The sequence below is a fragment of the Myotis yumanensis genome, unplaced genomic scaffold (assembly GCF_028538775.1).
Source record: "Myotis yumanensis isolate MYYU_CA2020_CCGP unplaced genomic scaffold, mMyoYum1.0.hap1 SCAF_8, whole genome shotgun sequence".
In the NCBI taxonomy this organism is placed as follows: domain Eukaryota; kingdom Metazoa; phylum Chordata; class Mammalia; order Chiroptera; family Vespertilionidae; genus Myotis; species Myotis yumanensis.
The window spans coordinates 40,307,743-40,325,591 of record NW_027223759.1 but is presented as its reverse complement, the minus strand read 5'-3'; the positions used below and the strand labels follow the sequence as shown (position 1 = coordinate 40,325,591).

Sequence of the window (17,849 nt, the reverse complement as noted above, 5' to 3'; positions counted from 1 at the left end):
CTTCAGTCAGCAGGCCGACGCTCTATCCACTGAGCCAAACTGGCTAGGGCTGAATTCACTTCTGGGCTTGTTCCTTGGAGAACATTCAGTCTACAAACCCTCCCAGCTCTCCCTCTCCCACTTCAGCAAGAGATTCCAGGAAAATCTATAAGAATCAGGGATTCGTTATGTTTATATCTTTTGCAGATTCTAAACAGATACTCTGCTATGGATCTTAGGGAATTTTGACATTGCTGTCCTTTATTATAGAGTTCAAAGAGGAGATCTACATTCTATTTATTAGAAACAGTTATACTATTAAGTAAATCTGTGATTACACACAGTTATAATGTTTATTGCATTGCATTTGTAAAGTAAATTAAGAGTACCATGAATGAAAACATTTATATTAAATAACCACTGCATGTGGAGAAGATGTTTTCTATATTTATCCATTTTAGTCTACCTGTCACCTGCTCCTTCATCCTTTCTTGTTATGGCTTCTCCATTTTCCTCGTGCCTTGGGCATTTAAATGGAGAGACATTTTTAGCAGCATGGCCTTTCTGGCAGCTGGAGGAAAGAAGGGATAGACCCAGCTCACCCTGGAGCATTGTGGTAAATGGAAAACTGATGACTGCCATAGAACCATCTGTCATCATTGTTGATCTGCCTGTTGCACCTGAGCTCCAGGACTAGCTTGCAAAACAAAGAAAAACTGAGGCTGGTCTGCCAGAGGGAGTTTGAAGGTGGAATGTGTGACTCCCAGCTGGCCTGTGCATGGAAAGGTGTACGATGGGATAAAGTAATCCTATCTAATAAAGAGGGAATATGCTAATTGACCCTCATGCTGTCACAAAATGGCAGCGCCCATAGCAAATAAGGAGGGAATATGCTAATTGACTGCCCTGCCCTCAAAGATGGCAGCACTCACAGCCAATAAGGAGGGAATATGTTATTTGACTTCTACGCCCTCAAAAATTTCGGTGCCCACAGCCCATAAGGAGGGAATATGCTAATTGACTGCCATGCCCTCAAAGATGGCAGCTCCCAATCCCCTCAGCCCCACCAGGGCACCTGCCTCCAGAGTCCCTCAGGCCCCTCAGCCGTGCAGGGCCGGTATGAGGTGCAGGCAAGCCTCAGATGGAGGATGCCCAACCACCCAGGGCCACCCAAGGCTCAGGTAACCAGGACTGGCCAAGGCTTGCACTGCCGGCAGTGGCATCAGCAAAGGTGTGATGGGGGCATCACCTTCCCCTGATTGCTGGGGTTGCCTCCCGCCCCTAAGGGCTCCTGGACTGTGAGAAGGGGGCAGGCCGGGCTGAGGGACCCCCCCCCTACAGTGCATGAATTTTCATGCACCAGGCCTCTAGCCTGTTCATAAATAGATAATGAATTCTAGGAAACTAGGAGACAGTGCTCAAATGTTTATTATTGTATAAGGAAAGAGTTTGCTTTCATTCCTGTTTACCTCAGCAAGTGGGAACTCTCCCAGATACTTTCTCCTCTGGTTCCTTCCTGCCTCCTGTTTTGTGTCTTTTCATCTTTCTCAAGGGAAAGAAGGAAAGAAAGAACAATTACAGTTCTGTTTTTTCCCTCCTATCTCAATTACTTCCTAGAATGCAATATTGACTTGTGGAAATCAGGATTTTCAGTGATCCTGTGATGTGATATGATAGTATTTTTATAGGCATTTGTTTTTGTGTGATGACTGTTTTCATAGTGAAGGGACATAGAGAAATTGTGATGAATTAGTCTTCATTGAATGTTACCATTCTCCTGATTTGACTGGCAATTTGGCAGATGGTGCCAAATTGCAAAATACATCCCTATTTCTCTCCTAAATTGAACATACAGGTAAAGGATCTAGCACAGGGGTCCTCAAACTACAGCCCGCGGGCCACATGCAAATACAAATATTGTAATGGTTCCCATTTTGTTTTTTTACTTCAAAATAAGATACATGCAGTGTGCATAGGAATTTGTTCATAGGTTTTTTTTTAAACTATAGTCCGGCCCTCCAACGGTCTGAGGGACAGTGAACTGGCCCCCTGTTTAAAAAGTTTGAGGACCCCTAATCTAGCACATAGCTGAGAATACAGCAATGCCTTAGTGTACTTTATTTGTCTCTCCTTCCCATGTTCTAGCCCTACATTACTAATTAATCAGTTGGGCATTTCTACTTAAATGTACCACTGCCACCTTAAATCAATATGTGTGAACAGTTTGCTATTGGGATAATCATTCTGTTATTGACCTAAGGTCAAAGCCATTCCTTTCCACTTTACCTCTCTCTCATTCAAAAGGTTAAAAAGTTCTATTGATTATTTTCTCCAAATATCATAATTTCTTTCTATTCCTACTGTTCACTCCTTAGCCTGGACTCTCATCACCTCAACCCAGGATCCTGCAGAGTACTCTTGTCTCACCTTCTCCCCATGGCCTCACAAGATCAAATTCCCTGAATACGGCAGATTCATGCTCAGAATCCTTCAAAGACTCTTAGCTATCTACACAATTAAGGCCATATTTTCTTACTTGGTATTCAGTAACCACCATGAACTAATCCAGCCTCAGTGTCCCATTTTCCTCCCAACCTGTACAGTCTTACCTGCTCACGGTTCCTAAAAGTGCCATATCTCTTTCTCTGGCCTTGTCTTTCCTGCATGGAATTCCTACCATCCCACTCTCAACCTGATACCTACCTATGCTTCAAGGACTGGCTCATGGGACACTTCCACTGGCCCCTCAAACCCACATTGCCCTTTCCCTCCTCTAAACTTTTATGGAACTTTTTGACAATATGTGATATATATATATATAAATATTCTGTACTGTGAGCTCTTTTACAGACTACACACTCTAATTCTTCAGAGATGAGCCTTGCACCTCAAATGTTTTAGTGTATCCTAGAGAATATTTTTAAAGACCTGCAACAATATTAGTCTTGTCTTTTTATTACAAAACTTCCATTCCAGATTTATTTGTCTTCTCCCAGCTTCCTTCCTCGTAGATAAGGAAAACAAAGAACGTTTGCCAAATATGTAGTAGGAACTGGCTGTCCTTCCTCTCTCTAAATTCTGTAGCCCAACAGGTGAAGAAGAGAGAGAAGTTGGGAAATAACATTATTAAGTGTTCCTGTGATTTCACTCAGTGTTTCTTCATCAATGAGAAGGTCAAGACTCCACTCAGTATTTAACAAGTTGGAAGACTAATAAATGCTACATTTATATTTTGGCCATTAGATGTTAGAACGTCTCACAAAATTAGCTGTGTGTGTGTGTGTGTGTGTGTGTGTGTGTGTGTGATCAACTATGACTCATAAGCTGCAAGTAATATATGTACTAAAATTTTCAAAAAGGAAATAAAGGAGTTGATTAGACATGTATGACTTATGCATAAATAAGCATTTCCCATGTATGCACCAAGGAAAACTCGTCCCTTGAGCTATTGCATGAAGAAAGGATTCAGTTGTCAAGTAAGTTAGAGAAATGCTAATCACAATCTTTCTTTGCAATGTATACTAATAAATTAAGGACACCAATAAAGTCTGTGGTTAGAACTTTATTTAACTGAGTACTTCTAGAATTTTGTACATTGTGGAATTTATTCTATTTCCCCAAGTAATGGATGTAAAAAATTCAGATTCTTTCTTCCATCAAGAAATTGGAAGGTCTAGGAACACTAGGCCCAAGTTCCAAATGGCAACACTGGAAATGGTAATGTTCCTCCTTAGATGGGACATTACTCTCTGATCAGCTTTTGTCTCTACCTCTCCTTATTATTTTCTTTTTGTAAATATCCATATTTTATTTTTAATTATGATTGACATGCAATATTCTGTTAGTTTCAGGTGTACTACATAGTGATTCAACATTTGTATATTTTATCAACTGATTACCCCAATAAGTCTAGTAACCATCTGTCACTGTACATAGTTATTACAATATCATTGATTATATATGATATTATTGTCTATAGCAGCAGCCCCACCTCTCCTTATTGTACTTCAGTACTTATTTGTGTTTCCTGCCTGGCCCCTGAAAACACTTGAATTTGCCAACAGTGATCTTGGATATCAAGTCAACCACAGTAATATTTAGGAGACTAAGGGTGATTTCCACTTGGATGTTAAAAAGGCATTTTAAATTTAGCATGTTCCAAACTGAACTCCTAATTTTTCTCTCAAAACTACTCCTTCCCAAAATTCTTCATTTCAGTAAACAGACTCTGTTCTTTCATTTGGTCAGGCCAAAAACCTTGCCCAGGAGTCACCCTTGACTTCTCTCTTCTTCTCACATGCCACTTCCACACCCTCAGTGAATCCTGTTGGTTCTACCTTCAGGATGTACCTATAATTTGACAACTGCTGACCACCTCCTCCCCCTTCACCCTGGTCTTCTCTTACCAAATACATTTTTAGGTGTTTCATTAGGCCTATATAAACATCATCCGGAATGACCGTAAGTCTACAAAACTGCTTTGTATAAGCTTTAAAAGTTAATGAATATAAAGAATATCTCACATGGGAAACTTAGAACAAATTTTTAAAACTATCTTTGAGGCTCTGAGGCAGATGTCTGTGGCAATAAGACCACTGCTTGTCCTCTAAAGTATCTGTATTTATCTCATGATAATTTAAGCATGTTCGTGGGAAAGTGGGAACTTAGACACTGAATATATTACAACACATACTTATTCACTTTTTCATTCAGCAAATATTTGTGAGTGCATATGGGCAAATCATAAATATATCTGCTCTGAGTTTATAAGGGTGATCAAAACTAACCAACTCTAACTCAAATATACATACGTAAATGTTAAGTAGACGTGTATAGGATTATTAGGGGAGGTATTTTGCTAGTGTTATCAAAGTTATGTTATTGGTTATCATATTGAAAATATTTGTTTTGGGTCATTTTAATAGCCTTGTTCAAAATCACAAATTAACTTGACTTCAGTGATCATTTTAAGTCCTCTGGAATTGTTCTCTTGCCTTTTAAATTAACCCTACATGTTCTGGAGCCTTGGCTCTTAAAGTGGCTTGGTATTTGTCCCCATTATTGGTCATGCGTTTGTAATTGCTATAAAGAAGTGTGATGGTAGTTGCTGGGGTTTCCTGTGATCTCCTTATATGTCTGTGAGTGTTGACAGTACAGGTGAGGAGCACATCCCCAGTAAGATCTGGTTCTAGTTCTTAAAGGCAACCATGCACTTTAAAAAGCTGTTTATCCACATGCCTTTTACCACTTCATAGTCACACAAGTACTCTTGGCCTCTAAATGGACCACTTGATGGGTCTGCATGGTATTTCTTACAGTGCAAAGTTTCCAACAACAGACCAGTCCAATGTGGGGCCATTGCTGTTGGTTCTTAATGAGTTTCATGTTTCTGTGCAGGAAAAGTCAAGATTGTGATGACTTTTTCCCCCCTCTTCAGGGATTTCCAGGTGCACTGTGTGGAATTTTTCCAGCAACTATTTCTAAAACTCTCTACTTCCATTCATTATAGTAGTGCTTTATCTGGAGATCTATTATTAATGCAATTCTGCCATCTTTCCATGAGAGCAAGATAATTGTTACTGTAGAGAAAGTAGAATTTCTGCTTCTTCAGTCGTGGCCTTCTGGCTTTGGTAATTTAAATATTTGATACTATTAAAAATATATTAATTCCTTGAAGGAAATTATTAAGAAGACAGCAGGCAAGTGTGTGCATGTGGTTTGCTACAGGAATTCAGAAGGATGCAGAGTCTGCCTTGCCATCCGCTGCTGATGCTGTTCCCCTGGCGAGTATCTAGGGCATCTGTCTCCACTCCCTGCGTCAGCTTTCTCAGTACATCCTGATGTGCTGGTCACAAGGTGCTGACTGCGGTTAGTGGGTTGACCAGGTAACACGGTGGCCATGTTGTTATGCATTCCAAAAAGGACACCCAGGTGTCATATACCTGCAGGATGTCTGGACATATTTTTCTGTGGCAATAAGGATGCACAAGATTCCTACACATTTATTCTTAGAGCAGTTATAACTGAGTTGTTAACTACCATTTATTGAGTGCCTGCTGTGTGCCAGCACCTGGGCAGCACTATGCATACACTGGGTGCCAACTTCGTGACTTGCCGTGTCTTCTGAGGTAGATATTGCCATCCCCAAATTACAGATGGAGAACACTGATGCTGAGAGAGTTGCATGGTTGCCAAGTCATGTGGTAAATGGCAGCATGAGGGTTGGTGTGCTTGTTTGTATGATGCAAAACGTAACCTCCTTTTCACTGTATCCCTGAAGTAAGAGCTAACTGGCTTACTCTTAATTCTTTCTTAAAATATTCTTTATTGTTTAAAGTATTACATATGTCTCCTTTTTCCCTCATTGATCTCTCCCCAGCCGCTCCCACCCCCCAGCACATGCCCTCACCCGGCTACTGTCTGTGTCCATGGGTTATGCTCATATGCATGCATACAAGTCCTTTGGTTGATTTCTCCCCCTCCCCACCGCCCGCCTTCCCTCTGAAGGTGGATGGTCTGGGCATTTATTCGAAGTAATTTAAAAAGATAGCCCTAACCGGTTTGCTCAGTGGATAGAGCGTCGGCCTGCGGACTGAAGGGTCCCAGGTTCGATTCTGGTCAAGGGCATGTACCTTGGTTGCGGGCACATCTCCAGTAGGAGGTGTGCAAGAGGCACCTGATCGATGTTTCTCTCTCATCGATGTTTCTAACTCTCTATCCCTCTCCCTTCCTCTCTGTAAAAAATGAATAAAATATATATTAAAAAAGGTAAAACACCCCTATGTTCATTGCAGCATTATTTACAATAGCCAAGACATGGATGCAGCTTAGGTGTCCATCAACAGATGAATGGATGAAGAAGATGTGGTACATACAGGAGGGGGGAGGGGGGCAGAAGTAGGTTTACAGTTGTTTGTATGGAAAATAATACAATAATTGATAAGTAATAATACAAAAATAAACTCTGTGCTTCAGATACTCACAGCTGTAAACCTACTTTTACCCCACTCTGTATATATAATGCAATATAATTCAGCAATAAGAAAAGAATGAAATCTTGCCAATTGTGATAGCATGTATAGATCTAGAAAGTATTATGCTAATGAAGTAAGTCTGACAGAGAAAGACAAATGCTATATGATTTCACTTATATGTAGAATTTAGACACAAAACAAGTGAATAAGCAACACTAAACAGAAACAGAGCCATGTATGCAGAGAATAAACTGATGGTTGCCAAAAGAGAGAAAGATGGGGGGATGTGTGCAAACGGTAAAGGTGAATAAGAGGTACAAACTTTCATATAATAAAGCATAATATGCAAATTGACCTAACAGCCGAACGACCAGCAAGCAGATGGTGCCAGGCCAACCAAGGCGCATGCCAGTGGGCAGAGGGAGGGGACGGTGATGAGGGGACACGGTGGTGACCAGCAATGGCAGGGGGGCGATGGGGGGGTGGGGCCGTCAGTCAGACATCCCTTGAGGGCTCCTGGACTGCAAGAGGGCGCAGGCCGGGCTGTGAGACCCCTCCGAGTGTACAAATTTTCATGCACCGGGCCTCTAGTTATAAAATAAGTAAGTCGGGGGGATGTAATATACAACATAAGCAATATAGTCAATAATACAATAACTTCACAGTTCCAGATGGTTACTAGACATATTGTGGTGATCACAACGTTAGGTATATAAGTGTAATTAACTATTCTGCACACCTGCAATCAATATAATATTGCATGTCAACTATACTTTCATTTTAAAAAGTACTTTAGAAGTTTCTAAATTATTTTGGATATTTTAAAAAACATTTTATATAATTCATAAATATAGAAATAGATAAGGTATAATAATCAGATGGACCATTTTAATGGAGTTAACTTTCAGAGAGCAATGGTCCAATTCCCCCTATTACTATCCTAAATTTGTATGAAAAGTGAGTCTAAACAGAAATTTGTAACCACAGCCTAAAATATTTCCAGCAGTTCCTTTATGTCTTTGAATTAAAGTAAAATGAAATGAAATGACAAGCTCAACAAACCAAGAGACTTGTTTGGCAGATCATGTGGACTCCCAATTTGAGACTCATGTTCCTGTCTGCGGGAGTTGCAAGCCATTCAGCTATTATTAAGCGTCTCATTGTCTGTATGTTTACCCACATCTTTGATACAGAGTAAACCAGACTGTAGTCATGTTGGCAGCTTTCCACTTGCTGCCCAGGAGATATTCAGGTTAGTGAATACTAACTGGGAACAAACTTTTACCAAATTGATGAGCTGCAGTGAAATTATGTGTTCTAGACTCCTGGTTCTATGCTAAATATGCATCAAGTCTATCTGAGCAGGGGGCACAAAGGGCGGGTAAGTACTTCCACCTTCTCTGTGTGTTCCAGGTTCCTTAAAAAACCAAACTGGAATGAACCTACATTCATCACTTGTCACAAATGTACCACTCTGGTGAGGGATACTGGTACGGGGGAGGCTTTGCATGTGTGGGGGCAGAAGGTATATGCAATCGCTGTACCTTCCCATTAATTTTGCTGTGATATTAAAACTACTCTAAAAATAAGTCATTAAAAAAAAAAAGCAAAAGGTTGACCTGGAAATTAAGTTGTAATTTTAGTATTTGAGGAAAAACTTGATTTTAAAAGATGAATTAACCCTTTTATGTAACCATTTATTTAACCTGCTTACATAATACATATAACACCTTGAAGGTATGTGGCATCTGTTTCCAAGTCATTGGGAAAGAATCTGAAAATAGCAGCTGGTGGAGAAAAAGTACAAAAAATTATAGCACAAATTATTATCTTAAAGGTAACCTTATGAAAAGAATTAATTTGTGTTACTGAAGATGTTGCCAAATTAAATTTGACGTGTTTGCCACTGACCAGTCATAGCTTTAAAACTAGTAACCAAGAGCTCCAGGATTAATCCACTTGATGTTTCTGTTTGAAAATTTGAGTCCTTTATTTTCATTTTATTCTTTTTACTTTAATGCAAAAAAAGTTGACTCCTTTAAATGTTTTCGAAAGTTTTATCCTGTTGGCGTTGTGGTTTTTATAATTCAGAGATGAAGCTAAAGAAGTTTAATGCCTAATCATGTGTTAATGATTACTGAAGGACTGTGCTCTAAAATTAATCAGAGAGCACTGAAAATTCCAGAACATTTTGACTGGCTGCACTGTTCAGTGTCTTGTGCTAGGATGGGATGGGCTGGGGGGTAAAAGGGATGGGATACCAAGATGAAGGTGAGCTAGTCCCTACCTCCAAGGAGCACCCTAAATTACTAGAGTCCAAGATTGGGTATGGTAAGTTTGACAACTGTCTTCTTAATATCTGTTGATATTAAAAATTTAGCATTTAAGTGCTTAGATATTTCATTAAAGTAGTGAATGGTTTTCTGTGTGGTTCTGTAATTTCGGGCATTTGCTTTTGGATTTAAAAACCATGAGTTTGAAGGCAGTCATTAAAGTAGTAGATTAATTTTCTGTTATTGGATAGGCAACGATAGTTCGGTTCTAGCGATATACAAATAGAGGGTGGACCAAAAGTAAATTTACAGTTGTTTGTATGGAAAATAATACAATAAATAATAAACAAGAATAAACACTGTTTTGTGTACTCACAGCTGTAAACCTACATTTGCCTACCTTGTATAAGACTGCTCAAGTTTGTATAAGAGCATTTGGCTTCTTTGATATCATTCTGGAGGTTAAATGAAATAGCTTATTTTTTGAAGCTAGTTACATTTATAATGGGTAGTTTTATAAATTATGCTTTAATTTATCAGTAAAATATGTACTTATTTGTGGTAATAAAAATACTCATTTACTTCTATTTATTAGTAACTGTTTTTATTATTTTCTGTATCTTGGCAAATAAACAAAATTTAGGGTATTTTTCACTCAGCTTGAATGTGTACTGTATTGTACTATGTTTGAAATGAATGAGCCTCTTTGCTCCCATAATAGAAACTATTTTGTAGAATCAGGTGGAGAAGAAACTAATATGTTCTTTGTGACAGGTATTGGGGTAATTTATAGATTCTGTCTTGGTTTGTTTGATCTCTAACCCTTCTTATCCACAAAATCCTAGCAACATTTTAAGTATCCCTGGGCAACTACTATAGAAGCAAAACTCTTTTGATCATACTCTAAATATCCTAAATTGATTCCTATGTCTGTGGCTTGGATCAGAAATTAGGGGATTTAGTTTGCTTCCCCGGGCTAAATTCCTGAATTAATCCTTTATTTTCTGCTTACCTAGTTGCTAAGGTCGAGTTTCTTTCCAAGTTCTGCTTTTCTTACCATGTTTATTTGTTGGGGGTTGGGGGTTGGAGGTGGGGAGGGTGAGGAGACAATGTATGTGTATTTTATTGCCCAGCAACCTACAAGTATAAGGATAGGGTAGGGTCCTTAAAGAGAAACTCAGACCAAAAATATTTCACTGGAAAAAATAAAGTAAGTTAAAGCCGTAGCCACATGGAACAAGATTAATGCTTGTGTTTACAACAATTTTTTGTTCAACCTTATTTGGTCGTTTGTATAATAAGGCCTCTCTCTAGAATATAAGCATCATAGGAGGAATTCTCTTGTTCCTTTTGTTCTCTGACATGCTGTAATCTGCACTTGACACAGTACAGATGTCTAACAGTGATTTATTGATTAATTCAACCAACACACAAGTGAATGAATGTATGAATGACACATATCACTGGCATTCTCTGGTTTTCTACTTTATTATATTTACTTCACTGAACTTTTTGGTTGATTCTATTAAATAGTGAGGGAAGAACTGTGTAGTTTCTAAAAGATTCTATTTCTTGATTTTTAAAAATGCAATATTGAAAACTGTTTTTCCTCCCTGGAGGAATTTATCTCAAATTATGAAGTTATTTATATCTCTGTAGTAGAGTGACACCTATATGTCTTTACTGCTTGTGGTTCTTTTTTAGAAAAATCAACTTAATACATTTGAAAAATAAGTTCATGTTTTTTTAGTTTCATAGAATATACATTTAGAGAAGTTTTGCTCAGATGTATTTGAAGAGTATGTGACACAAGGTTTCTTTCCCTCTACTAGTTTGTGTAATGTCTCAGGATAGTTTGGGGTTATTAATGAATAGATTTATATAATTTAGCTTACCTAGTGTTAAAGAAATTTTAAAATGCGTTAGTTTTTAAACAGTGCTTTTCCTCAAAAGAAGCATTATGAGAAAAAGAATAACTTACATGCAAGTCAGAATTCTCCATTTTAATAATAAACACGTTTTTAAAAGTAGTTCTTCTAGAACAGTGATTCTCAAATTTTTGGTTACACTCTTAAAAATTATTGAAGGCTTCAAAGAGCTTTTCCTTATATAGGTTATATCTATCTATATTTATTGTGTTAGAAATTAAAATGGATAGAATTTTAAAATATTCCTAAATTTATTTAAAAATAGCAATTGACCATCACATGTTAGCCTAGGTTCCTATCCAAAATTTCAATATGAACAAACAAATAATGCCATTCCCAGGTGGTTTGTTCCCATTTTTTCTGTTGAAGATCTGAACACACACCTCCAGTCTTTCACTCCATCGTATATCTTGGCTTTTGACTCTCCATCAAAAGGCGCTGGCACAGGTATGGGTACTCAGCCACATTTATCATTTTTCTCTGCTAATTCAAGTAGGTCTGGGAATGGAAAAAGCAGAGTCCCGGTTAATGCTTAAATTGTCCTTCGACACTGTAGCTGTCAGATTAGGAATTCTTGCTAACCCCTGCCCCATTGTATTTGGTGCCAAAATATCTGTTCTTATCTCTTGTGTTTTCTCACAAATTGGAAGAATGAGAACAATTCATAAATCTTTTCCTTCAGTTGTTTTCTTTCTAATAAATGGCTCAAAATGCATTCAGGTAGGACTTTTAAAATTTGTAATCAGACTCCTCGTGTTCAAGGTAATAGAAATAACCAAAAGCTTTAAACTTACAAAGAAATTAGAATAATTGGCTCAGATCAAAGTGTAATTTTCTTTATGAAAGAGCAAATGTTAATCTAATAGTTTTCCAGTGATGTATCAAAGATAGAGGGCTCACTAAGTAAATAAAATACCAACCTGTCTATTGAAAAAATGAAATAACTAGAGTAAAAACATTATACTTCATTTTCAGCCTATATCTGAAAATTAACTACACTGAGTTCTTTGATGTCTTTCAAAATTGTTCTCCCATAGAAAGTTCTTCATGTTTTTTTATATGTACAAGTAATATCCACTTACTGCATTAAAAAATTAGAAAAAGATTAAGAAGCAATTAAAAATTATCTATAATCCTTCCATCTTTGGATAGCTATAGTTCAATTCAAACATTCTGAAATATATTTTGGTTATATTATAACATCATTATATTCTATGTACTTTTTATAGCCTTATTTTTCAGTTGACAGAACATTTAGTGTATTTTTACATATCAGTGGACATGGATCCATATTGTCATCTTTAATCACTCCGTGCTATTTCCTTATGTTTGTATTATTCTCATATATATATGAAATTTTCTACTACAACAAATAATGCTTTAGTAAACTTATCTGTTCTTACATATTTGCATAAGTATCTGATTATTTCCTGAGGGTGAAAATTTAGCTGTGGGATTGCTGGGTAAAGGAGGCATCTACTTTTTTCTCCAAAAAAGTTTTTAATAAAATTGCAAAATTCCTCTTTAGATAGATCATACCCAATTTATACTCCCTTTCCTCCAGCCCTAATCCATTCTCTAATCTAATGGTTTAAAAAAATCATTATTATTTTGGTTTTCATTTCTTTGAATACTTCTGAGGCTGAGATGAACATCTTTTCAAATGTTCTGTGTGAGTTCCCTGTTCATATGCTTTGCCTATTTTTCTGTTGGAATGTTATCCAACTGATCAATGAACATTCAGATCAATGAAGACTCTTCATAGTCTTTGTAAAGGACATCTATTGTCTATTGTATTTAATGAGTTTTCTTTTCTGTGCACCTAAGGATTATTGTAAGACTAGAGGCCCGATGCACAAAATTCATGCACAGGGGAGGGGAGGTCCACTCAACCCAGACTGCACCCTCTCCATTCCAGGATCCCTCTGATAATCCAGGAGCACTGGCTCCTAACTGCTCACTTGCCTGCCTGCCTGATCACCTCTAACTGTCTCCTCCTGCGGGCTTGGTCGCCCCACGCAGCCTGCTGCTCGGTCATTTGGTCACCCCTCACCAACCCCACTGCGGGCCTGGTCGCCCCATGCAGCCTGTTCTGTCATCTGTTCGGTTGCGATGGTCACTTAAGCTTTTATTTATATAGATACTATAATATAATAATTATAATATAATTATCTCATAGGGATTATAAGAAACTCTAAAGACTAAATGGTATTAAAGTTCTGGGCTTTTTGACTTAAAATTTTCTCTTTGTATAGTGCCATTGGAGCGGTAAGCAGATATTCTTATATAAGGCTAATTGTGTATGTAGTAGATGTACCGATGTTTTAAAAAAATTGTGTGGCCCCTTGACTCCTTCTTTAAGATTGAGTCCAACATTGCAGGACCAACCAGTTCAGCAAATAAGAAGGGACAACAGGCCCTAACTGATTTGGCACAGTGGATAGAGCGTCGGCCTGCGGACTGAAGGGTCCCAGGTTCGATTCCGTTCAAGGGCTTGTTCCTTGGTTGCAGGCACATCCCCAGTAGGGGGTGTGCAGGAGGCAGCTGATCAATGTTTCTCTCTCATTGATGTTTCTACCTCTCTATCCTTTTCCCTTCCTCTCTGTAAAAAATCAATAAAATATATTTTTTTAAAAAGGGACAACAGAATCCTGGCTGAGATTTTTCTGACTGTTGCTACTCCCTTGGTTCTCCTCAGAACCCCGCAGTTTCTAACATAGCTCATCTGTGATCTCACCCTATGCCCATCCACACGAGAAATGGCTTATCTAACCCTGGGTTGTATTTCCCTTTATTCAGAGTTCCCACGTACTGGAGAGGACTGCTTCCTCTGGCACCGAGCCCTCCATAAGTCGGCAATTACTGGAACCGGAGCCAGTCCCCATCTCCAAGGTCAGTGATGGACTGTGGTGCTCGCTCAGATGGCCTGCTGCCTGCCCTGGGCCAGCTGCACTGTAAATAACTCACACCTGACTCCCCCGGGGTAGCTGAGGCGCCCCCTGCAGGGCTGCTCTTGCACTTCTTTCTGCATGCGGTGTGTAGGTTTTCTTTGCCGGCATGAGGAGGGAAGACATGAAAGTATATTTTGCTGGGATTTTCAGGATTACATATAGAAGTCCAGCATTCTCTATGTTTTGGGAAAAGGACAAGAGAAACTATTGTTATTCTGTGGTGAGCTGTTTCTGTTTCCCACGACCCGCACGGGAAAACGACAGGTTCTTGAGCGGAGGAGCTGGGGATTAAGAAAATAAAGAAAAAACGAGACCAGACACAGAAATAGAGAAAAGCTGGGGCCAGGTGGGGGGCTGCCACTCTGATGGAGAGACAGTCACACCCCACCACAGACAACACAGCGCATTTATTTACTTCCAAAGGGGAGGTTTAAGGTCAAAGGAATTTTGGGTGTACCCAGGTCCTATTCATTCCTCATTCCTGGCACAAGGACAGGATTTAGCATATCAAGACCTGGGTGGGTCAATTCATTCCTTATTCCCAGCACATGGATAAAGATAAGATATCAGTACTGATAACAGTCTCCGACATTTTGGGAGACTGTTTTTCCGGGAGACGGCCCTGCCAGTCACCTCGGACTCAGCTGACATTAATTTAAAGGTCATCCATGTGCATTCCCAGGGGGCCCTCTACATTATTCCCCATTGGAGAGATGAGAAAAGATTTCTGTACCAAACTAATAGAAAAAAATAACTGGGTCCAGTAATAATCTACCATATTGCCCATGTACTGCATACCAGGAAATGTACTAAATGCTGAAATATATTATCCCACTTAATAGAACCCTATGAACAGCCTTATGCAGTGTAGATGTTTGTTACATTTTTTAAATATGGAAACTGGGAATTTGTCAGTTGCTCAAAGACCAAAAAAAAAAGGTGCTAAGGGCAGAGCAGGGATTCAGACTTAGCCTTCATTAAGGCTACTAGTGGTAAACTAGTAGCCACCCAGCAGGGCTGTTGTACACTCCGAGTCCCCGGCTCCTTCTTACATCTGGCCTTCCTAGCAGTGAGCTGAGGAGAACCTGCGGATTATTAAGACCTTTTCCGTCTCATGGAAGCCAGTGTTCCCACCCCTTCAGCCTTCTCTTCCTATGACTAGCTAAATATCTGAATTCATTTTTGTCTAAAATGCAAAAATCATAAAGTCGAGGAGAAGTCATCCTACTCATCCGCAGCCTACCCGGCTCCCTGAGATTTTCAGTGGGCTGGCTCCCCTGTCAAGAAACCCAGAAAACAGGATGCCTGAGGATTTTGAAATCAAATATAAAAATAGCGCTTGACTTCCAAAGCATTTCAACTTCCAAATATATATAACTGATCCATCCACTTCCCTTGTCCTTTATTAAATAGAATCCTGGAAGAAAGAACACTCTACTACCCTAGTGTTGTGGACTGTGTACACTGTATCTCTTTATATTTTGAAGCTATTACAAGTGAGACGTTTACTCGATCAGACAGAAGTAGATTGCTAAACTAAGGAAAGGGGGAGTTATTAAACCACAAAAAATTTAAAATGATATGATTTCTATTGGAATAGCAAATAGAGAATGTTTACTTGGTAAATACAAGTAGTAATCTCTTTGAAACATCAGTGTTTTCTTATAGGCAGCTAAAGGAGAGAGAACAGATAAATAAGTAAATGCAGAGGCAACAGGAAGGGCAGCTAACATTTATTAAGCACCCACCTTGACCCAGGCCCTGGAATAGTACATATATTTCCTCCCTTGGTCAGCCCTCAACTCCACAAAGAGTACTGGTAACATTCTCATTTATGGAGACAGAGAGTAGTTGTCCAGCGTCAGATAGCTGGGAAGTATGTGGCAGAGCAGAGGGGAACAGAGACATGGTAGTGAGAGATACTCAGAGAAAGGAAGACTTGGAGACATATACAGAAACAGGAAGGAGAGGTGCTGGTGTTAAAACACCTAGGGAGCAGCAGGCACATAAGGCGTCCTCCGGCCCTGCCCCTCCCGCCAGCTGCATCTGTAGCCTCTTTGGCATCTCACTTTATAGTCCAGCTACCTCCACCTGCACACAGTTCCCCCACAGTAGCCATGCTCTTTCCTCCCCAGCTGGGGGGTCTACCTCTTGTACCCAGCCTGCCTGGGGTGCTCCCTGCTCCCCTCCCCTTCCTTGACCTGGCTAAAGAAACTCTGAAAACAGAATGCTTTTTTCAAATGCTGATCACCTTTCTACCCAACCCACCCTCAGCCCCAGACCACTTGGTGTAGCCAGTCCCATCACTATCACATTCATGTCTTTATTTCACATTCTTTCTTAAGTCAGGTTCCCTAGAGGGACATCCTGACACTGGGTGCTTGTAATTTGCTGGGGAGAGCCCTCTGGGGAGAGGGGCGAGGGAGGGGTCAGGGCAGGTGTGGAGCTAAGCAAGAAGGGCTTTGAGCTGGAGTCCAGAGCTCCAGGCCATGAATTGGAGCACAGAGTTGGTTTCACCCTGAGACAAGGAGGACTTTTTGTTCCCTCAGCCCTTTGTACCTTGGTTCCTTCAGTCCTTGAGAGCCAAGTGGGGAGAGATGCTGCAGCATAATTTCCCAGGCCCCAGTTTGGTGAAAACAGCTCTTCCCCCTTAGCCTTAGCAGTTCCCAGCGCTCACAGCAGCTGGAGCCTGGGCCCACTGGCCTGATTCACGGCCTGGGCTGGGCACCAGCAGCATCCACTTCCCATTACTCCTCCATGCTATTGTCCGCTTGGCTCTTGCTGTCGGATTAATACTTATGTTTTTGTGTTAATAGATACCATATCTTTGGGGGCCCCATGAAATCAGAGGGTCCAGATAGCATCTCTAAGCCCCTTTGAGAGAAGATGGGCTTCCTGGGCTCTGGTGGTGGTGGAAGAACATTGTTTGAAGTACACATTGTCCTGTCGCAGGATGTGTTCAAATTCTTTGGTACTTTCGCCTCCTAAAGCATTCTCTCACCCACCCACCCACACATGCATGCACAAAGAGTATGCCCTTAAGAAAGGAAATGTCTCTGATTGTTTTTTGGGTGTTTTTTCCCCCCAAATGAACAGACTAGGGCTGTTATTAGGTTACTTCCTGTGTTTAGTTATTATTATTAGATCAAAAATATTACTAAAACCTCTATAATAGCAAAAATGTTTATGTATCTGACTAGAGTCAAGTACTGACATGATCACATTAGGGCTTTGGGCTCTGTTCCTATTATAAGTAAACCTATGAAAATTGAAGACTTTTAATATCAATTGAAATTATGAAAAAAAAGTCTTCAATTTTTAAAGAGTAATTTTAACTTTCTTAAGATGGACCTAGTCTACTAAGCAGAGATGGGTGGTGCTAAATACTGAGCTGGGATGTTTCATTTATTACACACCTTGTTTATATCATTATCATCAGCATTTCTAATTAAATAGGGAGAATGTTGTTCGCTCTGGCTTTATCTTTGCCTCTCTGTCAGATTGACAGTTTATTTAACTGTAGGAACTACACTAGGATTCTTCTCAATTACTTTTGCTGGGTTTAGTTATTCTGCAGCAGAGTGAATGAAATTATTTGTTCAGAGCTGCCTCATTTATAATGAAGAAATGCATTTTAACTTTTCATCTGTTCTTTCTTACCCCTTTTTGTTTCCTCTTCAGTTAAACTCCCAAAGAAGAAAAAAATGAGTGTGTTAGAAATCAATAGCCATAGCCCCATAGGGA

General features: G+C 39.5%; 2 protein-coding genes across 12 annotated transcripts in view; one reads left to right on the top strand and one right to left on the bottom strand.

The window, feature by feature from the left end:
* The window catches only part of PRKRA (protein activator of interferon induced protein kinase EIF2AK2), a 375,739-nt gene that overhangs the window by 257,216 nt on the left and 100,674 nt on the right, over positions 1-17,849 (bottom strand). The gene's annotated exons all lie outside the window — the stretch shown is intronic.
* Positions 1-17,849, top strand: part of OSBPL6 (oxysterol binding protein like 6) — a 178,171-nt gene that overhangs the window by 103,311 nt on the left and 57,011 nt on the right. For 10 of the 11 annotated variants that reach the window (XM_070422667.1, XM_070422668.1, XM_070422670.1 and 7 more), the window contains one exon: positions 13,954-14,046. In XM_070422667.1, coding sequence (XP_070278768.1) covers positions 13,954-14,046 — 93 coding nt within the window. Of the gene's footprint in view, positions 1-8,237; positions 8,335-13,953; positions 14,047-17,849 lie in introns of those variants that run through there. The other variant, XM_070422672.1, reaches the window with a different exon arrangement.